The 17,793-nt window shown below is 49.5% G+C and overlaps 1 protein-coding gene across 7 annotated transcripts in view; it reads right to left on the bottom strand.

The window, feature by feature from the left end:
* The window catches only part of LOC111846729 (tight junction protein 1-like), a 74,172-nt gene that overhangs the window by 50,062 nt on the left and 6,317 nt on the right, over positions 1 to 17,793 (bottom strand). For all 7 annotated transcript variants that reach the window (XM_023817223.2, XM_072698321.1, XM_072698325.1 and 4 more), the window contains exon 2: positions 17,636 to 17,774. In XM_023817223.2, the coding sequence (XP_023672991.1) occupies positions 17,636 to 17,774 (139 nt within the window). The remainder of the gene's footprint in view (positions 1 to 17,635; positions 17,775 to 17,793) is intronic.

Below are 17,793 nucleotides of genomic sequence, written 5' to 3'. Positions count from 1 at the left end.
ATAACGACAGGCCATTTTCCTGCAGTTCAGTCGAAAAAAGGCTCATCCTACTGCTACCGGTGTCTGCGGCACGTTAGAAAAGGGAACAGAGGAGGGAGACGACATTTCAGGGTTCGCGTGGAGTGCGGCGAAGATGAGAATATGAGGAGGGGATCGTTTTCTCTGAACGGCTAATTGCTTCACCACGGTGAGCCCTTGGAACTCCTCGGGGAGAATCCGGATGCAAACATGGATTCCTTCGCCCTCCACTCACTGCAATAACAGCTGAGGACTCATTATCTCTGCCCTCTTCCGGCACGACACGGGGGGGGGGCACCATTCTCACACCTTCCAGAGGAGCGTTATCTTCTCGCCCAAGTTAGCCGACGTAATCTGGGCGCAATCATTTTCTGGTAGATTACACTGGGCACCCTACCTTCCTCTGTCCTCCACTCCACATCCACACCCACATTTATCAGTCAATTTATCAATATAGACCTTTTAATGACATTCACCTGTGTTTGACTTTAGATTTAAATATAATTACTGTTAAATGATTCTCAGAATGAGACTACAATATAGCAGATAGTATGAAACATGTATTTACATATGATGTATCTTAGCTAATGTTTTAATCAAAATGACATAATACTACTGGATTGCTTCAGTATTTTTGGGTATAATTTTAAGTACTTTGCTTGAGGGTTTAAAAAACACACAGCCCCCAATTTGTAGTGGAGCTGGCTTTCGTGGTGATTTTTAAGCCTTAGTCGCTTAATCTTTAGCTGGATAAATATTAAACAGTAATATTAACATGGTTTAGTTCTGGAGACTACACCTTTCACTAGTAGACAAGTTTGCTTTACAAGAAACTCCAACTGACTCACTAGTATATTCTCTTCCAAAAAAACCCTCAAAACTAAAAAAAAAAAAAAAAATCTGGAGAAAATTAGTGCCCAGAAAAATTAAAAAAGTAAGGAGGCATGTTTTTGATATTCACGTTTTGTTGGGGCGAGTGAATAGCATGGCACTGTGCCCTTCCTGTGAATGACGTGGCACTGTGCCCCTCTTCTTCTGGGTTCAATCTCAATGTTTATGCTCCACTGCTGGCCTTGTGTTCCTGTAGAAGTTCTTGTCCTTAACATGCCGCTTGTTTCTATTCTTGATAAGGAGCAGATCACGTTGGACGCAGGAGTCAGGTGCTCGATTTTTCTGGAACGGTCATCCAGAAACTGGGGTATTTGGACAGCCAGCAGGGACCGCAAGCCTTAACGTCAGAGGACTGAACAGTGCCGTGTATGAGTGTTTGAACAAAACAGCCTTATTAAATTCATAAGATTCCACATAGCGCCTCACACTGACAGCAACAGGGAAAACAGATTAAGAATTTAAAACCAAACGCATTGAAACACACTAACGATTAAGTGAAATACAATAAGGAATTCAGAGATGGGTGTCTGGTTCTGTACACGGCTCATTTCAGTCACTGTCAAGATGGTAACATCTGCCTCCACCACCTATGTGAATTTATATCTTAATCTATACCTTTGTGTATAAATACACCTATGTATATTTATATCTGTAAGAGTTTAGATTTGAGTCTGTCTTTCTCTCAAACAACAACCTTCCACCTTCATCCTATCTGTGTGCTAGCAAAACATTTTTAAACAATTATTTGACATAAACTGGAAAGGGGTAAACAGCCAATTTTACGTGTGACCAGCCAGTTGCTAAAACCAGTATCAGTCCTGCACCTACAGAGGCGCGTAACGCTAAGCCACCACAGCAGTAAATACCTCTCTGTAAATAACAGGTCATCACTCCACGCGGTGAGCTGGCTGCTTCTCTCTGGACGACAGCATTGCCTTTTTACGTAATGAAGTCACAGCCCTTCAGCTGACCAACACAGCCTTCATAATACATGGTCTGAATGCTGCCAGGATTCTGCTAAAGCCCATAAAATAATGCAGCAGAAAACCTGTTATCTAAAAAAACATTGGAGATCATTTAACTAAATTATCTGATGGAAATGCACCTTTACTTTCACTTCACCATCGCAATGTGGCTTTATTGTCACGCTGAAGAAGGTTTTTTGAGTAAGAAACTACAACTTAAACTTCAAAAGACCAACATTCTTTTTAAATTTAAATTACTGTGTCACCTTTTTAAATAGATGTATTTGCTAAGCACTGATGGTGTACACACCAGAAGGTGTAAAAAGGTGTAATTACTGTTTAAAAAATAAATATGAATAAAGACACATCCATCTGACTGATGGCCGCTGTTGGTCATGAGAAGGGCAGATACTGCCGACAAAGACAGGGCATCATACCGAGGTCCCTGTTTTGCTCCTTCTGTTGGCATAACAGCACAAAAATAACAAAACAAACAGGAGAGTCTATACAGTCACCCACAGCCACACACACTGTCCTCAACACTGAGCCCCACCTGGACGGCAGCCACCGCTGTGAGGCTCCACAGCCCCCCCCCAGCAAACCCACACACGCACACACAATACAGGCCTCCGGAGGCACCCCCCCCCCCCCCCCAATCACATTAGAGGCATGAGATCATCGGCGGGCGCAGAAAGCAGGCCGAGAGAAGCAGCAAGCACTCCCCAGTCATTTACAGGCTTTTTACAGCACCCGTTCGCAGGGCTGAAATGGTGAGGGACGGGCAGGAGGGGTCCTACGGGCAGGCTGTGGGCAGAACAAGGACGAGGACAGGCCTGAACCAGACAAGCCACCAGCACTGACTTCCTCCAAATCCCTAAGTGTCACTTAAAGTAACCCTGTTTTCCTTTAACAGTTTCCTTGCCAAATCATTTGACAAACTTCCCCCTAATTACCAGATGTTTATTAGGGGGTGTGGCCATCCCGGGGGAGGGGCGAAGTCAGGTGACGGTCATAATCATTCAGCCCGCCCGCATTCTCACAGCCTCGCCAACCCCCTGCTCTGTCGGGTTACTGTGCAGCCCAGAGCAACTTCTGCACTGGTTCCTACAGGAACATCATGAAAGCGTCTCCATTCCCACCCCCGCTCCTCCCTCCCCCCCCCCCATGTACATCTGCCCACCTCCCGGCTGAGTGAAACACGCTGAAAAACCTTGTTTCCTTCGCGGCGGCTCGCACACCCGCTCGGAGCGATCCTTGCTTTGCGTCTGCGGGTGATAACGACGCGACGGTGTGCTGGAGCACCTGCCATTTCTCTCTCGCTCCCACCTGCACTAGCTGTCAAACAACAAGATGGCTGCCTTCTCCCTCTGCTGCCACACAGCCTCCTCAGACACACTCTGTACAGGACACTTCATCTCCGGAACGATTATTATTTTATCATGAGAGGCGGTAGCCCTTTCATTCGGATCATTTAGGAATAGTATTGATTTTTTTGAGTATTAAAAACAAACGTGCACGTAATTTGATATGCTTTTGTAAACTAAAACTAATATGAACCAGAATCGCTGTTTTAACGCGATTTGCTACCTCTGAGGCTGACGTGCTGCATTAATATCTTGTTAGTGTAGATGTGACGAGCTGCGCTCTGGGATGTGGCTAGCCTTCGCGGATGCCACATTCCTGCAGCCCCTGAGCAGGCCCTGGTGGGCGGGGGCTCTGGAGAGTGACGGGGGGCCACAGCGAAGCAGTGCCTGTATCCCTTGCTCCCACGCGTCCTGCTTGCACACCTCTGGCTTGTGGCACAGATCACAGTGAGCGTGCAGGACACACTACCTCACCCGCAGGTGCGGCCTGGGGAGAGTCGCATGCGGCAGGTGCAGGGAACACATTACTCACCATTACTGCACTTATGAATCACGAATTCATTCGTCTGCCAGCAGCTGCTTTCCCTTCCACCCGGTTTAGGGATATTTAGGGTACGACTTAAAACATTTAGGTTAAGAACCTGCGCTCATTTTGAGGGTTCAGCAGCACCTCTGCACCTTCCCTCGCCCCGCCGGGGTTTGATCCAGAAACCCTCCGTAAGTGCAGGTTGCGAATCATCATGCTAACAGTCGCCTGGCAATGTCACTGCTCCTGTCCCGGTAATGAGCTCTCTGGCTCCCCCCTGTGACGCTGCACAGCTAGCACACGCATGCCCCCCCCCCTTGGCAGCTCTGCTTCCTCTGCAGGATGCCCCCCCCGCCCCCCCCCCCCCCCCCCAAGGTCTCCGCAGCAGCAAGGGCAAACGTGTGTTAAGGTTCCGCACACGCGTGAAGAGGTGGCGCGTGCAAGGACACGTGATCCGTGAAGCATGTGGTCATCTCCCATAGGTGTGTGATTTCTGCACAACACAGCAGGACGTTCCACGTATGAGGTGTGATCTTCCAATGGGAAACTGCAAAAAAAAATGCGATGACTGATGAGCCGAGGCGGGAAGTCGAGCGCAGGGATAGAGGCCAGGCTGACGCCTGCGACCCTTCTGCCCGATACATGCAGCGTCGCTCACCACGTCCGTGAACTCCGACCTGTGCAGGACAACGGACGGAGGACAGAGGAAATGGCTGACAGGAAAGCGTAAAGCTGCATTATTTAGTTTAGCCACATGGCCACATCAGAAGACAGAGGTCGCGTTGAGCTGGTGGACCCGCTGGGCCCCTTTGCCACACACCTCCACCCTCCCACCAGGGGGCGGCGTGTGCAGGGGGGAAGCGTCCAGTCAGCAGGTTAGAGTGCGGCTGGTGTGCTTCTTCCGCAGAGCCCAAGCCTGCGAGCCGAGGGGTGCACGCCGCAGACACTACTCAAACAGAATGCTCCCGGCTGGGGGGCAGGCATCATAACCCCCAAGCAGCGAGAGGGGAGATGCCACGGTCAGCTCTATCAGGAACCAAGAAAGCCCTCATGGGCTGGGGGGCATTTATCTAATATTTCTGTCTGTCTGACTCTCCCAATCCCCCAAGCGCATTGGTTTGTCCCGTGTTGACGGCTGACGCAGAGCACTGCAGCATAATGAAGAGGCTAAACTGGTAATTAAATAAGTATTAGCAAAAGAGTCCCGGTGCTTTCCGGAACAAAGAGGTGGCCCCTAAAAGCTGCGAGAGTGCAAAGAGGGCGAGTCTCCTGCTGAGGCGCTCGCTGTCCTAATGGCACTGAGCAGGAAACCAACATGAGTCCATAAACCAAACAGGATTAGCATCCAATTAAGGAACAGATGTGCACAAAATGCAATTTGCTGAGACAAACATGGGGGAAGTAATGTGGGTCGTGGCAAATGACAGCGACGGCCATATGTCAGACAAGGCTGTTGGTGTGATGTGGACTGGAGAGGTCATTGGGGGAATCAGGGTCACAGGGATCCCAGGCCTGATCACACACACACACACACGCACACACACACAATCACACACAGACACACACACAATCACACGGACACAGAATCACACGCACAGACACACAGACACACGCACAATCACACACAGACACAAACAGAATCACACGCACAGACACACAGACACACACATAATCACACACGCATACACAGACCTGTACTCATATCTATATTGTAACTGTCCGTTCATTTCCATGGGAACACCCTAATCACAACATAACACCCTTAACCCCTACCCAGCCCTAACCTTAACCATAAGTAACCAAACCAAACCAAACCAAAAAAAGACTTCTGGCATCTTTAGTTTCTCGACTGAAGTCACAGATTTTTATAAAATTCATTTCCCCTTGTGCAGACCGAAAAATGTCAAAATAAGTTTTTATCACATTGTGGGGACATTTGGTGTAATGCATATCTGACCCACACTCACACACACACACACACACATACATCCACACTTAACAGATTCTGGTGACCCCTGGCCTGTAGCCCCCTGTACCTGCCCTGGTTGATGGCCCCCAGCGCCCAGTGCCCATGGCGGTGGCCCTCCTGGCTTTGAACACTGTCGTCCCAAACAGCTCCTGCCCATGTGGGCCCTCCCCCCACCCCTGTGCTCCCAGTATGAGAGCTCGTCAGTGGCCGTTCTGCTACATGCCGGCAGCCAGCCCTTGATGATAATGCCTTGTGCGGGGCCCCTAATCCCCAGCGATAAGGTATTGCTGCTTTAGCAATCCTGACGCTCGCAGAGAGAGGGTTACTGCTGCAGGCCAGTCTGGCAGCTCCCCGTTCGGGGGGAGAAGCTGATGACCTCAGCATAAAAAGACCCTCCCCAAAAAGCCCCTTTAAGCCAAATTACACAGAGGTGATGCAGAGAGAATGGTGCAGTGGCATCTGATGGGACTGATGAACCAATGGATTGTTTGTGCAGAAGCAGGCAGACACACAGACCGAGGCTCATACAGACACACAGCCCAAGGTTCATACAGACACACAGACCGAGGCTCATACGGACACACAGACCGAGGCTCATACGGGCACACAGACCGAGGCTCATACGGACACACAGCCCGAGGCTCATACGGACACACAGACCGAGGCTCATACAGACACACAGACCGAGGCTCATACAGACACACAGACCGAGGCTCATACGGACACACAGACCGAGGCTCATACGGACACACAGCCCGAGGCTCATACAGACACACAGACCGAGGCTCATACGGACACACAGACCGAGGCTCATACGGACACACAGACCGAGGCTCATACGGACACACAGACCGAGGCTCATACGGACACACAGACCGAGGCTCATACGGACACACAGACCGAGGCTCATACGGACACACAGACCGAGGCTCATACGGACACACAGACCGAGGCTCATACGGACACACAGACCGAGGCTCATACGGACACACAGACCGAGGCTCATACGGACACACAGCCCGAGGCTCATACGGACACACAGACCGAGGCTCATACGGGCACACAGACCGAGGCTCATACGGACACACAGTCCGAGGCTCATACGGACACACAGACCGAGGCTCATACGGACACACAGACCGAGGCTCATACGGACACACAGACCGAGGCTCATACGGACACACAGACCGAGGCTCATACGGACACACAGACCGAGGCTCATACGGACACACAGACCGAGGCTCATACGGACACACAGACCGAGGCTCATACGGACACACAGACCGAGGCTCATACGGACACACAGACCGAGGCTCATACAGACACATAGCCCGAGGCTCATACAGGCACAAAGACCAAGGCTCATACGGACATACAGACCGAGGCTCATACGGACATACAGACCGAGGCTCATACGGACATACAGACCGAGGCTCATACAGGCACAAAGACCAAGGCTCATACAGACACACAGACCGAGGCTCATACAGCCACAGACAGAGACTCATGCAGACACACAGACCGAGGCTCATACAGACGCTGGAACTCATTACACAAAATGTTTTTAGTAATACTGTCCTTGCATGTGGAAAAACTACAAGGAAAGTTACTCATCTGATGTTCAGCATGTAAAACCTGAACTGCTTCCCATGGACCAGATAGGAATGTTTACATTGCTTCAGAAGACACTTAATAGGGAAGTCACTGCAGTGCCAGGGAAGATGAACAACACGTTAAACACATCCCTATTCAGATTCCTTCCAGTTTTTTCACATTTCACACTCAAGCAGAACTTTTATTTCAATACAAGCTAAAGGAAAACCACTCATTACTAGAAACAGGCTGCAATTTGACATCGTGAAATAAACTGGTGCTGGAAATATAATTTACACTGAGAGCTGTAATCACACCTTGGCTCCACAGTTCTGTATCTGACACACCAGAACTGGCATTTTGAACGTGACGTGCTTGACAGACACGAACAAACTTGTCAGATAATGATTGTTTTTCACATGTCAGGAGAATTTTAAGTGTACAGCAAAAATCTTAAGCTGGGTATCAACGAAAAGAAAACAGCAATCAAACAAATGAGCATCCTGAAATCATGAAAGCATTAATACCGTATTAAGGGCCACACAGAAGGCAGAATGCCCCCCCCCCTCAGGTCAGTCCTTCCTGCATTGTCACAACACTATGCCAGATCTGCGGTTCTTGCTCCCTCTAAAGGTCACATCAGCACACTGCGGGGGCACTAGCGGGGTGGCTCCTCGCTGTCATGCCGTCATTCATTCATGCCACTCGCTCCAGCCACGAGCCCTGAGATGCGAGAACACCAACGGAACGGCTGCTCTGACACCTGGGCCAACCTTGTGGGCCACCTTGGGCTTCTACACTAAATTTCCGTAAATAAATCCGGTGTTTTTTCACAAGCGTAAGTTTCTCTTTTTTGTGATGTATGGAACACAGCCATTTGCTATTCGTACTAATTATGTCGATGTTTGCTGTTCAGAGGACAAAATCTTCTGGAAGAATAAAAAAATCACAGCGTAATACATTAAATTGATCTGAAATGTAGAATGAGAGAATGTTTTCATAAACTAGACAAAGAATATGTATGTTGTAATTTATTTCTGTAATGTAAAATGTTTTTCTGTTATAGGAGGTAGGAAGCAACTGTACCTGTAAGGAGAATGTAAGAATCATTTGTGCTGTTAAGTTTAACTATTCCTAATGAAACGTGACAAGATGAATATTCTCAAAATGGTCCTGTGCTTTGGTAATTTGCTGCGTCAAGTTAGTGAGATTTTCTGTAGGTAATATGTTAAAATTAATTGAAACATTTTCAGCCCTCTCAAATGTTTCAGTGACAGAAATTTTCTCTGCTATAATTTCAAAAGCTCTGTAATTTAGAAGGTTCTATACCAAAGTAAGCCAAATCATCAGCGACATGCTTCACAGCTGGTTTGTGAGAATGACCTTTCTGCTAACCTAAGCCCACGGGAGAGTGTGTAGGGAATGAAGTCGCACCAAAAATGAAACAAAATGAAATCATTGCAAACACAAGATGCCACACTCAGTACATTAAACAGTAATGACTATCTATCAAAAGAACAGAATGAAGCAAAGTGTTTAAAAGTATTAAAGGCTGCCCATATAAAATGCTCCATCCATCCATCCATCCATCCATCCATCTTCTAAAAGCTTATCCTAGTCAGGGTCCCCAGAATGTAAAATCTTCAGGGCATGAAATATGCAGATTCATGATCAATGAAAGTGTGGCTTCCTTGTCAGCCATGCTCAGCTGGGGCTGATTAATGAAGTGTCTCAGTTAGCTGGACTGTTCTGATCCGAACTTGGACATCCAGGCCATAAGATCTGACACTGGCCGTCCTCCACGGCCCTAAGAGCTCCACAAGCATCCTGGCCACGTATCACCGGGGTCAAAGGTCACCGGGGCCTGCAGCGCCAAGGCCATGTATCACTGGGGCCAAAGGTCACCCGGGCCCATATCAGCGGGGGCAAAGGTCGTCGGGACCTGCATCACTGGGGCCCATATCACCACAGCCACACATCACCAGGCTCAAGCATTACTGCTGCCTGCATCGCCAGGGTCACACACTGCCATCCACAGCACACACTGCCATCCACAGCACACACTGCCATCCACAGCACACACTGCCATCCACAGCACACACTGCCATCCACAGCACACATTGCCATCCACAGCACACACTGCCATCCACAGCACACACTGCCATCCACAGCACACATTGCCATCCACAGCACACACTGCCATCCACAGCACACATTGCCATCCACAGCACACACTGCCATCCACAGCACACATTGCCATCCACAGCACACATTGCCATCCACAGCACACACTGCCATCCACAGCACACACTGCCATCCACAGCACACATTGCCATCCACAGCACACATTGCCATCCACAGCACACACTGCCATCCACAGCACACACTGCCATCCACAGCACACACTGCCATCCACAGCACACATTGCCATCCACAGCACACACTGCCATCCACAGCACACATTGCCATCCACAGCACACATTGCCATCCACAGCACACACTGCCATCCACAGCACACATTGCCATCCACAGCACACACTGCCATCCACAGCACACACTGCCATCCACAGCACACATTGCCATCCACAGCACACATTGCCACAACGCCCCGGCGCTTCTGCAGATGAGTCCGGCAGACTCCTACCAGGTTGAATTACCAGCCGTTGTTTGCACACACGCAAAAAAAATAATGAAAATCCATCAAACCCTGCAGTAGTCTAAAGAAAGGCAGTAGGAGCCAGTTCCACACCACGCTGCGGCGTTGCAAGGATCCGGCAGGAAATCTATCGCCTCCACCCTGACAGATCCAAGCAGCGATTAGTCAGAATTGGCCAGGGGGAGGCCAACGTGGGGAGCGGAGGACAAAGCAGGGGCACATGTCTCTGCACAGTATGTGAGCTGACCCACACGCTTCACCTCAGTGTCCTGCACCCCCACAGACAGAGGTGATCACAAGCAGAGCTACTGATCATAAAGGTCTGAGGACTGGACTGCAGGAGGATAAAAGGGGAGAGGTGACCCACTGAGCGAGAGTGAGACGCCGGAGGACGGGTGACAGAAGACAGCATCACACACCAGTCAGGGCAGCCACCTGACCTTTGACCATCAGAGGATTTTTTTCCTCTCCTGTGTCTTCTTCTGGATTTTATTATTGATTCCAATGATTGTCCCCCTTATGTAATTCTCTGTTTGGCTCTTTGAAGAGAGGCACTATATAATAATAAGGGAAAGCCACTACATAATAATAAGGGAAAGGCACTATATAATAATAAGGGAAAGGCACAATATAATAATAAGGGAAAGGCACTACATAATAATAAGGGAAAGGCACTATATAATAATAAGGGAAAGGCACTATATAATAATAAGGGAAAGGCACTACATAATAATAAGGGAAAGGCACTATATAATAATAAGGGAAAGGCACTATATAATAATAAGGGAAAGGCACTATATAATAATAAGGGAAAGGCACTATATAATAATAAGGGAAAGGCACAATATAATAATAAGGGAAAGGCACTACATAATAATAAGGGAAAGGCACTATATAATAATAAGGGAAAGGCACTATATAATAATAAGGGAAAGGCACTACATAATAATAAGGGAAAGGCACTATATAATAATAAGGGAAAGGCACTATATAATAATAAGGGAAAGGCACTACATAATAATAAGGGAAAGGCACTATATAATAATAAGGGAAAGGCACTATATAATAATAAGGGAAAGGCACTATATAATAATAAGGGAAAGGCACTATATAATAATAAGGGAAAGGCACAATATAATAATAAGGGAAAGGCACTACATAATAATAAGGGAAAGGCACTATATAATAATAAGGGAAAGGCACTATATAATAATAAGGGAAAGGCACTACATAATAATAAGGGAAAGGCACTATATAATGATAAGGGAAAGGCACTATATAATAATAAGGGAAAGGCACTATATAATAATAAGGGAAAGGCACTATATAATAATAAGGGAAAGGCACTACACAATAATAAGGGAAAGGCACTATATAATAATAAGGGAAAGGCACTATATAATAATAAGGGAAAGGCACTATATAATAATAAGGGAAAGGCACTATATAATAATAAGGGAAAGGTGCTATATAATGATAGGGGAAAGGCACTATATAATAATAAGGGAAAGGTGCTATATAACAATAAACTCACTTGAATCCAGAATCAGGCTGGAAGATGCAAATAGAGAATGTTGGCCAATGGGCGGAGCCAGATCAGCACAGCCCCTGTCATTGGCTGGCTGGCTAAACAACAGGCAGTTTATCAAGGCATTTTGTTTACTTTTATGGGACACAGTTTTAATAAAGCATGAAACCCACAAGCCACTAAGTGTATATGCGAGCGATCACAAACTACAAAGGACGCTAATTAATTCTCTAATGCATTAACGGTAGATAAGACTCGGGAAGGGCCATTAGGCACAATCACGTGGAGTTTGGCTCAGCGTGTCAATGTCACTCAATCCTGCGTCATTTCCCCCTGCTCAGCATCCTCAGGCCCAGACAGACTCCACTGGCTGAACACAGACCAGTTCAGTTCAAGCAACTAAGGCCATGTTTGCATGGCCTTAGTTTGCAGGGAGCAGCTGGAAAAGCTTCAGGACTTTGGGAAAAGAGATCCTGCAGGTGGCGGAAAACGTGGCAGACGGCCATGTGGTGACAGCCGAACCAAGAAGTACAGTGAGAAGGATTGCAGTGCACTGCCACAGGAAGTACAGTGAGATGACTGCATCACACTGCCACAGAAGTACACTGAGAAGGATTGCAGTGCACTGCCATGGGAAGTACAATGAGAAGGACTGCAGTGCACTGCCATAGGAAGTACATTGAGATTGACTGCAGTACACTGCCACAGCGCCGGCAGTATTCAGCCATGTCACACCGCATAAAGCAGCTGGGGGGCACCAGCAAATAACCGACCAAAGTCTCCTATCAGGCAGCAGCCATCTTGCCCACAGGCAGAGGTGGGGGGGCAGCTGTCAGGGAGGTTCAATCCATCAGTCAATGGCATTACTAAAGCCCCCTCAGGAACACCGGGAGGTAGAGGACTCCATTCAAGACTCCCTGGGTACGGTGGGAAATAAGACTCCAGTGGGCAATCAAGATCCGCTAAACCTCAATGAGAGGTTGCATTATTTATTTACGAGAGAAATTAAAAGGTAGCATGAAGGTCAATAAAACTGTCAGAAGGAAACTGTAAACGCTAAAAGCATCCTTCCTACTGCCTGTCCGGAGCGGTGCGCAGTGATACTAAACACTGCAGCTCTGTTATTTACTGATAACCAGCAAAAGCGATTCATGGGCGCTTTATTTGTTTATTCATTTTAAGAATTAAAGTGCCTAAATCTTCGCCACACACTACAGTGTATGACACTTTCTATCATGGTGTCTATAATTCATCAGTTCCAGAGAGGAAATAATGGAGATGGTGAAATAAGATGAAGACGGCGAAGATTCATTAAAGGCAGGTAGTATAACTGCTAGCAAACCTCATTAATCACCATACGGGGGCCCCCATGGGGGGCGTGGGGAGTAGCGAGTGTGCTTACGTGCCCCCTCCTAATTGGGTCATCTGCCTTAGTCAGTGTACCTTGTGCTACTCAAATCGCACCCCCTCTGCAGTGCACAGGCTCCCGCTCCAGTACCAGCCCCCACCGACGGATTCGTTCCATCGCTCATGTTCATCTCCATCTGCGAGCGATACGACCCCCGGGGCCACGGGGAGAAACGGCGCTCGCAGGAAATGAAATCGCCAGGAAGCTGCCCTGTCCTGGTCGGTTAGGGCAGAGGCCTGCAGGGGGCGTCGGTGGGCCTGGCAGGAGAGCAGGAGGCCTTGGACTCAGGGGTGGCAGCAATCGGGACACAAGTCAGGGCCAGATTTAACTGGCCGCGTTTGTGACACGGCGAGATTTGACCAGAAATCATCCATACTGCGATAAGAGACGCGATAAGGTAACTGCGCTTTCCCTGCGTGAATGATAGCGTATTCGCTGACAGCCGGTGCCCGAGCCACGCTGCCTTTGCATTATAAAACTCTGCCCTCTACAGGACTGCAGGCACACATCATTCTCACCGTCCATTACAGCAGAGCTCAGACGCCAGCCTCCACATGAGCCCAGGGACCATGCGGTTCTGACCCACTAAAGGAAAAGAGCTCTATCTCGCGCTCTCCCAGCTACGCAACTCCCCGTTCTGTATTTCAGGACTCTGACTTCCACGCAGAGACAGCAGTTTCCAGTGGATAAAGACAGGAAGTAACTTTGCTGCCGATGCTCCTGCTTTGCTGTCACCAGGCTGTGGGACGCAGGACTGCGCTGGGGGTGTCGGTCCGGGTGGCTTCCTGTGACCTCCAGGCAGCCCGGCTCGCATGGCCGCGATACAGCGCTCTACACACAGCGGCAAAGACACACACACACAGACCCCATCCTACCCCGTCACATGCCCGCAGAGACAAAAAACCCCCATTGTTGCCATGGAAACTGGTGGGAAAATCATAAATCCTTCCCTTCCCGGGGTTTTTTCCGAATCTATTTATTCTGGACATCTCAAGGGCCCGTCCTGTTTAGAAGAAGATAAAGCCTTAAATATTATAAAAAGTGAATAATTTTTCTTCATTCGATTACTGAAAGGTGTTAAAGAAAGAAAGAAAAAAAAATAACAGAAGCTTCACCCCTGAAACCCAGGGGAAGAAATTTGGGTTTTGTGCCAATTTGGAGGCATATTAGAAAAATAAATGACACTTCCGCACAGATCTTCTCTAACATCTCTCTTGCTTCTGAATTGCTTAACTGTACAAAATGATTTGGGCTCAACTATTGCAGAAAACTCCAAGGCAGGCATCAGTCCCGACCCAGCATAAAATGCCAGAAAATTCAGAAACATACAGACTGCAAGAGGTGAGACGAACCTCGTATCAGCTGCAGAACAAAGCACCCCCAGTGTGGGTTGTGCAGAGCGCTGCTGCTGATCGATGGCCTGACCCCAGATCAGCCATTCTTCAGGCAAACGCCAACCCCCCCCCACCTCTGCTCAGGGAAATGCTGACCTGTACAGGGAGCACCATGACAGATCGATACCTGGATCAGAACCCCCCGGCACCACAATGAGACACTGCGGTGCACACAAACACGGGCAAACCACGCGCGGGATCGATGGGCTCGCGTTCCCATCGCATGGGGGCAGCCAGGCTAATGAGAGCTCAGAAGGCTCTTCTCACTGAAAGCTCCCTCTTTATACAGCAGCAAGGGAAGCCATTTACACAGAAGGACACAGTCAGAGCACTGGCGTCCAGAATTCACTGCCACTGATTCCGGGACTGTCACACTCCTGCTGAGGCCTTAAGATCTGCTATCAGGACACCAACATGGACACAAACCATACGTAAGGAACGGGGCTGCAGCCACTCATGGCGCCGTCAGGCTCCGGCACACACAGCATGCACACATACGGGGGCTGTCGCTCCTTCGGCCACTGCCCGGTGCACATATGCCCCACTGCCCCCCCCCCCACCCCCGCTGAGGGTGCAGGGAATGGATCACATCACCCTTTACGGCTTTTTAATCAGCTGCAGTCTCGCTCCTCTCCACTAGCCCCGCCTCCTTAACAGAATACTAAGCACTGGGAAAATGCTTACTCTGGCGATATGCTGGGGGGGGTGGGCACCACACTGGGGGGGAGGTTTTCACGCTCATGGTGGAGGCGGACCGAGCCGCACCTCCCGCTGTCCACGCCACTCTCCTGCGTCAGAGAGGAGCTCAGATCAATAGCATCCAGTCCATCAGCCAAGATGCGAGGTGCCAGCGTGAGGGGCCTCCTCCCGCATCACGTGACCGATAAGCGCCGCACAGCGCCCCCTACCCGCACGCTGACATTCCTCCTTCCCCAGCTCACCCTGCACCCGCTCCTGCAGTGGAGCGTTTTCCTCAGCACTTAGGAGAACGGCTGAGGAGGCAGGAAATGTGCCGCATGAGGCTGCCGGCGACGACACTGCTCCCGGCTCCCGCGGGCGAGAGCGCCGTGCTTGATTTAACGTGTGAATACATGTGGGGGGGGGGGCTCCGTGCATGTGACTGACCGAGGGCCAGAGCGGGGGTCTTAAGGGGCGCCTGTCCCTCTGCCTCTCTGTCTGTGCCTTACGCCCAATATTATACCGCAGGAAAACCTGCGTCTGCATAAATATATATGTACGTTAAATAAGAGCAGAAATAGCAGGGGGGCTTCTCCTCACTCCAACACCCACAACCTGCTGTGCCTACACCCAGCCTCTGGCTGTTTCTCCAGCTGGTCCAGCCTCCATCGCTGCTGAACCTCTTTAAGGGGGGAGGGAGAGAAGTGCCCCCCCCACCCCAGAAACAATAACCGGAGAAAATAATATCTTTGTACTGAGATTGCCTGCATGCATAATTGAGCGACCCCCCCCCCCCCCCACCTCCCCGGCCACTTGAGTGGATGTCAGCAGCTAGGGTACAGTGTTCTAACATACCACCCCCATCGCGGGACATCCCCTGTGGTTAAGGAAGCCATTCAGATATGCTCGATTTAACCGAGTGTCCAAACAAGCACATCTAAGGGCCTGTGCCGTGTTTCCTTACCCACTCGGTGAGGATCTCAGGTCCCGGGATTCCCTGCTAAATGAATCAGCAGTTCAAAGCATTATAAATACTACAAATGTCTCATCTTATGCGAACAACCTGATTTCAGCTCAGGCACAATCTGCTGCTTCTCATTTATTTGTTTGACGTTCCCAGTAACTGTGTGGGAGGGGGGGGGGGGGGCGGAAACACCATGGAATGGGAGGAGCCAAGGTTACCATAACTAGGTAGCGCCACTGAGCTCATCACTGCAGCACAGACTGACACAGTCCCTCATTTGCATCTCCTATCAGCGACCATGGGCTTCTCCCCCCCGAGTGGCCTCCTCTCTCTTTTCCTTCTCATTCACCCCCCCCTCCCCCACTTTTTAAAGCCTTCCTCAGGCCTGTCCCCAAATGACAGTTCAGCCCCATCTCTATGTCTCTGTCAATCCGCTTGCCATCTGGTCGCGAGTCTCACACGTGACAGTATCTGAACTGCATACAGTCTAAATTTAGTAAAACTCTTAACTCTTAACCCAAAAAACTGTCAATCTTCAGTTTGGGTTCTAAGGATAGCAGCGTAGGAACCAAGGAACCCAATATTGCTTGATGGGCCGAATGGCCCCCTCTCGTTTGTACATTTCTTATGTTCTTATATTCAATTTGGGTTCATTCATCCTCCCATAAACAGAACCCTAGTATCACTCGCTGTTCTATCCTTGAAAGGGGTTAAATAAAAAGCCTGCTTTAGCCAGCGGATGCAGACAACTGAACTTGCATGCATACACACACACACACACACACACACACACACAGACTCAGACACATATACACACATATACACACATATACACACAGACACAGACACACACACACAAAGACACACACACATACACACACAGACACAGACACACACACAACACACACAGACACAGAGTAAGTCTTTACTTGCCAAGATGAAATAGGACCGAAGTATGAGGGAATGACACAGCTCTTGCATACAACCCAGGACGTCACCCAAAGACATAACACAGCACCACTTAAAGCGGCAGACCGCTGTGTTCACCTGCGAGACACCTCCGCCATCAGCAAGCCCCCGGAGAATGCGTCATTTATAAATGGGCTGTAGATGGTCTCCATGCAATCGGAAAATTTAGGTTCAAAGCTAATCCAATTAGCCAGCAAACTGAATCGGCTTGGGTCTTCACATTGATTTGGCTCAGCGGGGATCAGACCTCATTGCGAGTCCAGAGGCAGGCCAATATCGACAAGGGATGGGGGTCTGCGAACTGTTCAACGGCGATGGGGATGCCGAATCAAGCATCAATCAGTCTCGCTACCTTCGGCAAACTGGCCGGCCAATGGGCCGAGTCGCTTTGTCAACAGGATCGATGTGAAGCTCAGCTGAGCGTTAAACACGCCAGGTTTGGTGGGAGGGCGGACACGTGACTGCATGCCAGCCGCTGAAGGATCCGGTAAACCACAGCGAAGCAGCTGACTCCTGCTGACAGTGACCCCCCCCCACACACAGACCAGCTCCGCATCACCTGGGGGCTCGTGGATGAGGGACAGGTGTCCAAGACAAGCAGAGGATAAGTGGGTGGGGGGGGGGGGGGGAGGGCCTGTCGTTCTTTCAGTGGCAGGCGCAGGCACTCTTACAAGACACTCACACACATACCTACACACACAGAGTGACTCACATTGCAGTCCAGCAGGTCCATGCTATCCAGGCTCTTGCTCCGGTGAATCCTGCCTTTGATCCTGCGCAGTGAGGGCCTGCCCTGGCCAGCACTCACCGAGGAGGCACCGGTGCTGGAGGTCTCCAAGTTGGGGGTCACCCTGGGCCGGGGAGGAGAAG

Source organism: Paramormyrops kingsleyae, chromosome 13 (assembly GCF_048594095.1).
Source record: "Paramormyrops kingsleyae isolate MSU_618 chromosome 13, PKINGS_0.4, whole genome shotgun sequence".
NCBI lineage: Eukaryota > Metazoa > Chordata > Actinopteri > Osteoglossiformes > Mormyridae > Paramormyrops > Paramormyrops kingsleyae.
This window is presented reverse-complemented; position numbering and strand designations above follow the sequence as displayed.